The sequence below is a fragment of the Sciurus vulgaris genome (assembly GCF_902686455.1).
Source record: "Sciurus vulgaris genome assembly, chromosome: 12".
NCBI lineage: Eukaryota > Metazoa > Chordata > Mammalia > Rodentia > Sciuridae > Sciurus > Sciurus vulgaris.
This window is the reverse complement of record NC_136473.1, coordinates 30261613-30274042: the sequence shown is the minus strand read 5'-3', so window position 1 is coordinate 30274042 and position 12430 is coordinate 30261613. Positions and strand designations below refer to the sequence as shown.

General features: G+C 33.2%; 1 protein-coding gene across 5 annotated transcripts in view; it reads right to left on the bottom strand.

The window, feature by feature from the left end:
• MINDY3 (MINDY lysine 48 deubiquitinase 3) overlaps positions 1 to 12430 on the bottom strand; it is an 82677-nt gene that overhangs the window by 51724 nt on the left and 18523 nt on the right. For 3 of the 5 annotated variants that reach the window (XR_013758495.1, XM_079108182.1, XM_079108183.1), the window contains exons 5-8: positions 11683 to 11734; positions 10680 to 10794; positions 7749 to 7822; positions 6604 to 6683 (exon numbers count right to left, since the gene is read on the bottom strand). Coding sequence is in view for 4 of the 5 variants with exons in the window: in XM_079108182.1 (XP_078964308.1) it covers positions 6604 to 6683; positions 7749 to 7822; positions 10680 to 10794; positions 11683 to 11734 (321 nt within the window). In the remaining variant the exon portion in view is untranslated. The remainder of the gene's footprint in view (positions 1 to 6603; positions 6684 to 7748; positions 7823 to 10679; positions 10795 to 11682; positions 11735 to 12430) is intronic. The other 2 variants (XM_079108185.1, XM_079108184.1) reach the window with 2 other exon arrangements.

Here is a 12430-nt window from a genome sequence, read left to right as displayed (position 1 = left end):
ACTCTTGCTGCTGAATGCATTTTTCTCATAATCTCTATATTCTTTACAGCAACCGATTCAAACTCTTTCTCTTTTATTCTTCTGTAAATATATCTCAGTATACCCAACTCTGAGCAACAAAGTTTCAATTCTTTCACAGGGCAAAATGCCTTTGTCTTTTCTCAGTATATTATTTCTTCAAAGGAATGCGCACCTCCTCTAGGCTAGTGATATTCTTGACCCCATTTACTATTCCTTCTACTGAAATTTTCTCTTTCCTGGTCTACAAATTTAGGAGACTTCTAACTCTTAAAAGTTATGCATATTATTTTTTGCCCTTCTTATGATCAGGCAAAGGACTTCTCTTTTCATTCTTTCACCAAATTTCCTTCCCTACAGTGCTAAATTATGTTCTTCCTAATAGGGTTTTTATCTCAATTATGCTTCTAAAGAAAAAATTTGCTGATAACTTCATAGCCTCTTCTTGGCCTTCATTTTCCTTGACTGAAATATATGTGTGCTTGGCTCCTTTATTGACTTTATCCAAAGAACCTTTAGATTAAATACTCAATCTCAGTTGCTTCTTCATCAATGGAACAAACATCTGCCTTTCAAGGTTATTATGAGATTTAAATAAGATAAACTTCCATGCTAACCCACATTTGTATGAGAGCATTCAAGCCTAAAACATACATAGTATAAGAGGGATTATATCATACTGATTAAGTGTGCCAATGTATAGAATCAGACTACTATGCTTCAAGCCTCAGTTTTGCTATTTATTAAGTTATGTAAAATTAAAAAGAAAATACTCAGCCACTGGTCCCTTAGTTTTCTGATCTGTAAAATGAGGATGATCATATGGTAGCTATAGGAATGAAGTGAACAAACGGAAAAAAAATATTCAAATACTTAACAGTGACTGGAAATGTTAATTGTCTGTCACCACTGCATAATGAGCATTCTTATCAACATCAAGAGTTGTAATCATACTTCAAATGAAACACCTGAATGCAAAGATTGTTTTTTCCTATATCAAAACATACAGTTACATAGTACTTTTAAACAATATGCCATGTTTCTTATGTTAATTTATTCAACAAGTTTTATTTGAAAATCTACTAGTTATTTGTACCTTTCCTTCATACATAGAATATACTGAATTCCAAAGATTCTACAGTCCTGGACTCTCTACCCCAGAGGCAAAGTGGTACCAGAGGAACAGGCCTTGGGGCAAGGGTCAAAAGTCCAAGTAGTTTAGGCCTCTGTTGACTGACTTTGGGCAAATTACTAAAGTATTTTGGCTTTAGTTTTCTTAACTTTGCTAAGGTTTAAAAGACAATACCTAAAACATATTACTTAGCATGAGGTACATGAATACTAGTTGCTCTACCTTTCTTCTTTGCTATATCTTTTGTCATCGTATTACCTCTGATCTGACTAGGCTATGTGCTATACAGCTTTGAATTTGTGATTCCATTCCAGTATACCCTATAAACTGACAGATTTTTTGTTGTTGTTCTTTTTAGTTATACATGATAGTAGAGTATATTTTGACATTTTTATACAAATACAGAGTATATCTTATTCTAATGACGATCCCAGTCTTGTGGTTGTACACCATGTGGAGGTTCACTGGTGATGTATTAATATGTGTACATAAGTTATGTCAGATTCATTCCACTCTTTTTCCTATTCCTGCCCACCCCCTTCCCTTCATTCCCCTTTGTCTAATCCAATGAACTTCTATTCATCCCCTTGCCCAATTGTACTGTGTTAGCATCTACGTAGAGACTACATTTGACCTTTGGTTTTGTGGGAGTGCTTATTTTGCTTAGCATAATAGTCTCCAGATGTATTCATTTACTGGAAAATGTCATAAAGTCATTCTTCTTTCTAGCTGAGTAACATACCATTGTGTATATACATAGCACAATTTCTTTATCCATTTGTCTGTTGAAGGGCACCTAGGTTGATTTCATAGCTTAGTTATTGTGAATTGAGCTGCTATAAACATTTATGTGGCTGTGACACTATAGAAAGCTGATTTTAAGTCCTTTAGGTACACAGTGAGGAGTGGAATAACTGGGTCAAATGGTAATTCCATTCCAGGTTTTCTGAGGAATCTCCATACTGCTCTCAAGAGTGGTTGCATCAACTTGCAGTCCCACCAGCAGTATGTGAGTGTACCTTTTTCCCCACATTTACTGTTCCTAATATTCTTGATAATGGCCGTTATGACTGGAGATGAAATCTCAGTGTAGTTTTAATTTGCATTTCTCTAATTGCTAGAGATTTTGACCATTTTTTTCATATATTTGTTGACTGTATTTCTTCTGTGAAGTGTCTGTTCAGTTCCTTTGCCCATTCATTAATTGTGTTGTTTTTTTTGGAGTTAAGTTTTTTGAATTCTTTATATATCCTAGAGATTAATGGTTGAGATGCAGGTGGCAAAGATTTCCTCTCATTCTGTAGGCACTCATCACTCCCTTGATTATTTCTTTGCTGTGAAAAAGCTTTTTAGTATGATACCATTCCATTTATTGACACTTTATTTTACCCTTGTGCTTTACGAGTCTTGTTGAGGAATTGGGTCCCTTAGTCAACATGATGGAGTGTTGGGCCTACATTTTCTTCTAGTAGATGCAGAGTTTCTGGGCTAATGCCTAGGTCTTTGATCCCTTTGAGTTTTGTGCGGGGTGACAGAAGGCAGTTAAATTTCACTCTGCTACATATGAATTTCCAGTTTTCCCAGAACCATTTGTTGAAGAGGCTATCTTTTCTTCAATGTATGCTATGGTGCCTTTGTCTAGTATGAGATCACTATTTATGTGGGTGTGTCTCTGTGTCTTCTATTCTGTACCATTGGTCTTCATGTCTGTTTGGTGCCAATACCATGTGGTTTTGTTATTAGCTCTGTAGTATAATCTGGTATTGTGATGCCTCCTGTTTCATTTTTCTCACTGAAGTATTGCTTTGGCTATTCTGGAAATTCATTTTTCAAAATGAATCTCGTAACTGCTTTTTCTATTTCTATGAAGAACGTCATTGGAATTTCAATAGGAATTGCATTACATCGGTATAGCACTGCATTACATCTGTATAGTATCTGTAGTAAGGCCATTTTGACAATATCAATTCTGCCTATCCAAGAATATGGGAGATCTTTCCACCTTCTAAGGTCTTCTTCAATTTCTTTCTTTTGTGTCCTGTAGTTTTCATTGTAAAGGTCTTTCAACTCTTTTGTTAGATCAAGTCCCAGTTTTTTTTCTTTGAGACAATTGCGAATGAGATAGTTTTCCTAATTTCTCTTTCAGCTGATTCATCACTGTTGTATAGGAATGTCATTGATGCACAGTTGTTAATTTTATATCCTGCTACTTTGTTGAATTTGTTTATAAGTTCTAAAAGTTTTCTGGTGGAGTTTTTAGGTCTTCTAAATATAGGATCATGTTGCTAGCAAATAGAGATGGTTTGAGTGGTGAAAGAGGGTATCTCTGTCTTGTTTCAGCTTTTAGAGCGAATGCTTTCAGTTCTTTTTCCATTTAGAATGATGTTGGCCTTGGGTTTAACATACATAGCTTTTACAATGTTGAAGTATGTTGCTACTATCCCTAGTTTTCCTAGTGATTTGAACTGGAATGGATGCATATTTGGTCAAATGCTTTTTTAGCATCTAATGAGGTAATCAGGTGATTCCTGTCTCAGATTAAGGATTCTGATTTACAAGTTTTATGTTATTTTTCTGTGCCTTCAATGACTTCTCATACTTGTCAACTAAGGTTTAAACTTTATAGCATTCGAGAGTCTGTATGTTCTTATCCGCCCTATGTTGATTATCTTTCCTTTTACTAGTCTGTCATATATACAATGACGTTTTCCTCAAACCTGGTTGCATATCAAAAATTATATAGGAGAAATTTTAAATTATATGCCCACGGTTTAACACCTAGAAAGTCTAATTTAACTGTTCCTAGTTGGAGTCTGAGTATGCAGATATTTTTATTATTTTTATTTTTGGTACCAGGGATGGAACCCCTGGACACTCAACCACTGAGCCACAACTCCAGCTCTTTTTTACATTTTATTTAGAGACAGGATCTCACTGAGTTGCTTAGGGCCTTGCTAAGTTGTTGAGACTGGTTTTGAGCTTGCAATCCTCCTGCCGCTGCCTCCTAAGCCACTGGGAATACAGATATGCACCACCATGTCCAGCATTCACATATTTTTAAGCTCCTCAAATGATGATGTATAGTCAGAATTACAAACCACACTACTAAAGGAAAAAACAAAAAAGGACTAAAAACTACACTGCTATATTCTAACTGCTCTATTTCCTTGTTCCTAAATACAACCTGCACTTTCTTCCAAATGCCCTTCTGCTCATTCTCTATGGCCATTAAAATGTTCATTCCTGAAGTCTGCTTACCCACAAGCTAAATCTAGAAGTTTTCTCTTTCTGAATATCTGTGCTACTTAATTTCAATATGCTTCATTTGACTTTATTCCATAGTTACTTACTTGTTCTAGACAAGGTATATAAGTGTTTGAGAGAAAACATTTTTTCCTATGAACCAGTGTAGACATTTAGAAATCTGATGTTAATTTTGCAACAACCCTTTGAGGAAGATATTACTTCCATATTATATGAAAAATGAACTAAAGCCAAAAGAAGTAATGTGACTTGCCTAAGCATTTTAAAAGTAGGAACTCTAATTCTTCCAGTAGTACATATCTCCAACCATTATATCAAGGAACTAATCCAATAAATGCCAAATGAATTTATTTATTTTGATCTTAAGTTTAGGTAACTGAACTTTAAGTCAATAGTCCTAATGTTTAAGGGAAAATGCAAAAATATTTCAAAGTCATTGCTGAGTTTTGATTTTTAAGCTATACTTAAAAGTATTCACGGCAAGATGGCAGCATTGAACGGCAATATTTCAAGAAACAGAAAAGGATGAATCGTATATATCAAGAACCAAAACTTAGATAATTAACACACTCATTCTGTAAAGAAAAAAGAAAGTAGGGAGTAAGCAGAAGCCAACATGAGAGAACAAAGAAACCTGCCTATTACTCAAGTGAGACTGGGCAGGATGAAATGCTTTCAGCTATATATCAGAATAAAACTCTAAGAACAGGATAAGCAACAACAACTTTGTATTTTCCCACCATGAATTTCACTCCTTAAGCTATGATACTTGTCATAAATTAGCAAAACTAGGCTCTTATTCTAACTTCACCTCTAAGTGAAAATTTTGCATGTATTACCTGTCAGTAATTGTTAAGATTTAGACATCAGATGCCCCCAAAAGCTCATGTGTGAGACAATGAAAGAGGGTTTAAAAGGTAAAATGATTAGGTTATATGAGCCCTAACCTAATCAGTGCATTAACTTCCTAACAGGAATTAACCAGGTGGTAACTACAGGCAGAGGGGTATGGCTGGAGTAGGTAGGTCATTAGGGTGTGCCTCTAGGGTATATATTTGTCCTTGATAAAAAGAGAGCTCTCTCTCTCTCAGTTTCCTGGTAGAATATTCTGATCCACTTTCCTCCACCACACTTTTCTGTCATGATATTCTGCCTTGCCTCAGGCCCAGAGCAATGAAATTAGTCTTCTATAGATTGGGAGCTCTGCAACTGTGAGCCCCCAAATAAACTACTCCTCCTTAAAATTGTTTTTGTCAGGTCTTTTGGTCATAGCAACGAAAAAGCTGACTAAAACAGAAATGAAGTTATTTCTTAAGTTCTTAAGTTTCTGAAATAGGAAAAATGACTGGATTCCATTACAGTGCTTTTTAATTCTGACTTTCCATAAATTTTACTTTTCTTAACACTACATCCCTTCATGTTTCTGTTAACCATACATATTTCTAAAATTTGAGAAATACTTAAACCTAAGATTAAGAATCATTTAAATGGGAGCAAAAAGTAGTAACTTATTTTCTCAATCACAGTATTTGCTTTGCTGTTTGATGAGTTTTATGTAATTAAAAATTAGAAAAAACTGTATAATAAATTTGCCTGTGAATTAAAGGAACTATTCAGCTTCACGTCCTACTCTAAACACTTCAATAAGCGGCACAGAGTAGTTATTCAACTTAAGTTGAATGGGTAAGTTAAAAAATTTAGACTGACCAATAATAAAATAAAATTTGTCCAGCATTTTAAAGGAAATTATGCTTATTAAAAGTAATAGGCAAACCCATTAGGCTCTTAAGGCAAATATTACAAATCACAATAATTTGTAATTTTCCTCAACTTTAAGCAATAACTTCAATGCTGTCTCCAGATAAATTCATGCTATGTGTATAGAGTTATTGTTTTTTTCTCAAGGAGTTAGTCCTATAATTCCAATATCATACTAGAGAATACAAAGGCATGAGTAGTTAGTAGCCTGACTAAAGTCATACTTGGTTGGAAATGAACCCCAATATTGCCTGGCTCCAAAACCTATATCTTTGGATGCCATGGTATCTTGGCAACTGTAGAGGATTCTTCTATCAGAAAATAGTTACCTTAACTTCCAAGTCATGTACAGCCACTGCATAGATGAATTTCAATCAACTGTGTTCTACTGAAATATTAATAATAAAACAAACACAAACGAATATACTTACGCATTCCTGAGCATTCTCTATCACCATCCCATACATTAGAAACAGCATGTCCCGTCAGCAGGAGGTTAATTAAACTTTGGCTATTAATAAAAAAATAAAAGGCAATTAAAATATGAAAAAAACTAGTCCTTGAGTCAAGTAATTCCCTCGGTAAGGGATAAGGTAACTTTTTACATTAAATAATGTTAAAAAACAATGTTAGGGAGAGGATTATATTTTCCATTTTATATAGTTAGTCTTGTTAAATGCATTGCCACAATGGTAACTAGTATTCTATATAATGATACAAATTCAACAACTTGAAGATATCATATTTAATGGATTGATAATTAACTACCATCTTTAAAAATATATAATTATTGATATGTTTTGTCTTTGATAGAAAATATGTGAATTTTAACCTCTAAGTCAGAATGGTCTAAAAAGGAAGGACTCATGTATTTTGGTAGAACTATTAGCTGGGTGTGGTAGAACACACCTGTAATTACAGCAATTCAGGAGCTTGAGGCAGGAAGATTGCAAGTTCAAGGCCAGCCTGGGCAATTTAGACTCTGAATAGGAAAATAAAATGGACTGGGGATATATATAACTCAATGGTAAGGTACCTCTGGATTCAATCCCTAGCACAAAAACGAACAAGCAAACAAACAAACAAAAAAAAAAAAAAAAAAAAAAAAAACAGAAAAAAGAAAAAGCAGATGATCTATCAATGTTCTATTAGTTTTGGTAAAAATAAGCTATAAAAAAGCTTGAGAGGAAGGATGGCCCCAGAGAAAATGGGAATTTTTTTTCCCTTCCCAAATAAGAAACCATTCACAAATAGGTAAGGATATTGTTTCTAATTCAAAATAGTAAATTCTATCTTTAAAAAAAATTTCATAAATGAGACAAAGAATTTGTTAAAATGTCTCCCATTATCTGAAAAACTTGACACAATAAATGCAACGGATTGTGACCCTAACCTGGAAGCTAACATCTAATCCATAAAGCAAGCAACGCACTAAGGAAAACAATACAGAAAGCCTAGGATTGCTCAAACCCATAGACTTCATGTTGTCAACACCAGGGACAAGAAAATTCACCTGCCTCACTCATGTTTTACTTAAGTTCCTAAAAACTAAGGTTCGCAAAGATCAGTTAATTACCTGCCATGTCCATATACAGGATCTATCAAAGGTTCACTTGCATCTTCAATTTCATTTTTTATGTTTTCAATGCCCTAAAGAAACCAAGAATTCATAGAATTAATTTAAAAATGAATATGTAAATTATGATAGTTTAAAAATCGACCACTTTGTACTTTAATAAAATGCATTTACATAATCTTTCAAAGAATTACCCAGCTTTGAAGTGGGGGGTACATTTGAGAATACTGTAAATAGTAGTTCCTCAAAACATTTTCTTTCATGGGCTCTACATAAAGAATACCAATAGACTCACAGGTAATAAATCCATTGTTTATTAGAGAGGATAGAGAGATAATATTTAACTTTCAAGAGGAAAAAAATTTAATACAAAAGTTAATATTTACTTAACTTTAAGCTAAATTAAATTAAAACCTAATATACCTGTTAAAGCAACAAATTTTATTTGAGATCACTAAAAAACTTAGTACTAAAAACTTAGTACTAAATATTCCACATGATTGTCAACAGATACCAATTAAATATACAAGAGATATAACTGTTACATAAGAAAATGGAAAATTTATTTCTGATCAGGCTTTTTCCCAAATATTGGCAACTTAAATACATACATATATATATTATATACTATATATATATATATATATATTTTTTTTTGTATACCAACAAAATAAAATGTAATTAGGAGGACACAAAATTTATTTTCTTGAAAACCAGTTTCCTCACACTTTTTAATCTCCCAAAAGGACACCCAAATTGCAAAAGTTCTAGATAGGGGAAGAGTACAAGAAGATCTAGGTATTTTAATCTCATCCACTCCAAAATGACACAGATAAACTAACAAACATTGTGCTATTCACCTAATTTGAACCCCTGGTTCTATCACATTCTAGGCTACTTCTAAAAATTACATAGATGGCTAATCAATAATCAAAATATTTAATGATTGTATAAACACTGTAGGAGAAACAAATGTTTGTGTGATAGTGCATTTGCCATCCTTGTAAACAACACAAAGTAGGCTATGATAAAGTCAAAATGAATAACAGGAACAAGTGACATAGTCACTGGGGTGGAAGGGGGAGGTATCATTTCAAAGAGTAGCTCAAAGAAGAACAACTAGCATGAAGATTTATTAGCTGTTAAAGGTAAGAGAGGAAGCATCAAAAGTTTTCAGCATAAAAAAATGGGAGAACAATGTACTGTTAAGAAGGAATCAATCGTCTTAGATACCACTATCAGTGCTATTCCCAAGGACCACCCAATTTCCAGGTACCTTTGGTTCTTTTATTTATATTCAGAAGTCAAACATTTGGTTTATTTCTATTATTCATCTCTAAATATATTCACTTTCTTTTCTACTCTATGGTCACTGTCCTGGTTTAGGCTTCACCTATTCCAACACTCACTTTTCTAGTTACCTTTATTCTAGGCTTATATTCATACAACAAATATTTTCACTAAACTCTTATTCCAATTTAAGGCTTCTTTTATCAATAAAAAGATCTTGTCACTTCCTTCAAATATTTTTTCTCTACCAATTTTGAGCAGATGAAACCTGAAGTATTTTCTGCACAATATACAAGGACCTTCATATTTAGAGACTTAATAATGAAAGTGTCCAGTATCATCTTTCACATTAGCTCTCTGGCATAATATGATGGAGTAATACTGAGTATTTGTAGTTCCCCAAACCTGTGTTGTCTCAAATCTTATGCTTTCAGACTTGCTGCTCCCACTGCTTGGAAATTATTACAGCTTTTCCTTATATAAAACTTTTATTCATTCATCAAATTCCTATATCCATCAGTGGTCCCTACTATATAATGTGTGCCCATTATTCAACTAGATAAACCTGGGCATATCTTCTCTTTTCTCACCATGCTTTGCACATGCAAAAAAATACCAAAACTCACAACCATAATGAAAATAATTGTTTACATGTATTTTTTTACAACATTGAATAGAGCTATTAAGAATTTCTCGTACTGGCTGGGCACAGTGGTGCACACCTGTAATCCCAGCAGCTCGGGAGGCTAAGACAGGAGGATTGAGAGTTCAAAGACAGCCTCAGCAACAGTGAGGTGCTAAGCAACTCAGTGAGAACCTGTCTCCAAATAAAATACAAAATAGGGCTGGAGATGTGACTCAGTGGTTGACTGACCCTGAGTTCAATCCCTGGTATCCCCTGCTCTCCCCCCAAAAAAATCTCATACTATAAGCACAAGCCCAAGCATAAAGTCAATGCTCAATAAACATTTTTCAAATGAAAAAAAATTTTTATTTCAGGCATCATATACACAGTAACAAGTGACTAGAAATATAAAATTGGTACTTTGGGAAAAAAGGAAGGACTAGAAGTATACATACTGGGATGAAACACATAAAGCTAAGCTAAGAGAGTGAGCTATTCACAAAAGAAAAAGCATACAGCATCCAGAGAATGAAATATGTGGAATACCAAAATTCAGAAGGGAAGAGGAAAACACCTGAAGAAAGAAGCTATTGAAGAAAATAACAACGGCAACAACAACAACAACAGCAAAAAGAACTGTGAGACATAAGAAGAAAACTAGCATAATGACTGATATGTCAAGAAAAGAAGTGGGAGTCAAGAGTTTTCAGAAGGGGTTAAGAGGTCAATGCCAGAAACTGCTAAGAACAAAGAAAACAAAATTCATAAGAACTGACAGCATGTCATAAAGAATATCACTGATAACCTCTATAGTGCAGAAAAGCAGAGGTGAAAGTCTAAAAGTGGTTAAGCAACAAGTGAATGAGAGAAAACAGGAGTTAATTTCTTATTATCAACCTAAGTGATTTTTATTTTGAGATTTAGAAGCAGCACCAGAAAGCATAAAATCACTCATTACAGCAGGATAAACAGTACTAAACTAATAAAGGGCAGAAGAAGCATCTTCTTAAACAAACCTTTGTCAGTAACACAGAATACAGAAAAAGCAATACTCCAAATTTGTTTCCCCACATTGAATACTGGTCCAAGACAGCATCTTTTAATTCTGATAAACTTCTGAATGATCTTTTTCTGAGGGGAAAAATAATTAAGTATTAGTAAAATAATGAGATCTATTACATTCACAAATGGGAAAAATTTTAAATTGTTTTGTACATTAAAACATATATATGAACAGGAGATTTTTGTAAGTATCTTGAATTTTCAAATACAAGCTTAGCCACTAAAAGCAAAATCTATTGCTGCCAACTCCCACTACATACAGTATATACCATTAAAACAAACCATCTACTTGGTAGGGGACCCTCTTCATCTCATAGTTGAAATGCCTGGCATTAATACAATTCTTTAGTATACAGTTTTATACAGAACAGAGTAGCTCTCTTTAAAGAGGTGTTTAATAACCATAAACATTTTATCTCTTAACACCTGAAAATCGTTTAATGAATATCTCAATGCTAAAACTGTCATATGCATTTGTGGCTTCTTGTCAAAGAAATTAATACTAAATTCCCAAATGCCACCTATAATTCTATCAACATAGCCATCCTTACCTTTTATTTGTAACAAAATTTTAAATACTTTAATGAGATGGACATTTTGATATTACAAAAAAATTTTGGTAAATAGGATATAATTCAATATTTACCCACTAAAATTTTTTATATTCGTTCAGGACAGAAAAACATTAGGCTGAACTGATTTTTTTCATTGTAATAATGAAAAAGCTTTTAATTTTTAAAAGTGTGATTAGATAGCTAATTTGGGACTTAAAATAATTAAATATACACATATAAATTTTTTTTTAGTTTGAAAAAAAATTAATCCTTAAGCTAGGGATTTAAAATTTGTGTTTAAGTGACACAGTACTATATAAATCTAAGAATCCACAGTATGAACAGACTTAGAATGGCAATGCGTCCACAAGGTAAGTATTTTAAATGTTCCAATGTTACTTACTGAATTAATGCATGAAATCGCTCAAAGCCAAGCTCTTCGACAGCCAAGGCAGCTATACATAAAAGACACTTTTCAGCACTACACATGGCAAATAAATGACACAAGATACACACAGCAGGCTGTAAATACTTTCAAGCAATCAAAATTTCCCTATTTCTTTTATTCCCTTAAAATTCTGTTTAGTGTTTACTATAACATCTTAGTTACAATGGTTATAACTAAAATGGATATAAAACTGAGAATGTAGAAGAACATTTATTTTCAATTCGGTTACACTAGGACAGTTTATAAAATAGAATGTAGAAGAACATTTATTTTCAATTCAGTTACACTAGAAAAGTTTATAAAATAGGAGAAACTAATGACAATCAGTGCTTCACACACCATTGTCATGTGCCCTTCACTTTCAAATTATCTTTCAGCTTATGGATCCAAGTAAAATTATCATGGCTAATCTTCTTCCTTATAATATAAAATCTTTAATTTTAAAAGCTTCATTATTTAAAAAAAGTTTATACAAAGGCATAGCACTGAAATTACACAGGTTCAATAACAGCTTTAAGTTTGTTTCCTCATTCATTCAAGTAATTATTAAGAAGTTTTCAGTAACAGATTATGCTATTAATATAGTACAAGTATATAAATTTCAAATATCCAAGGAAATCAAAGAAAGCATTTTAGTCAAAGGTGATGCTTGAGTGCTTTCCTAAGTACCTTTCCTAAGGCCCTTTTGTAACTGCTGTATAAG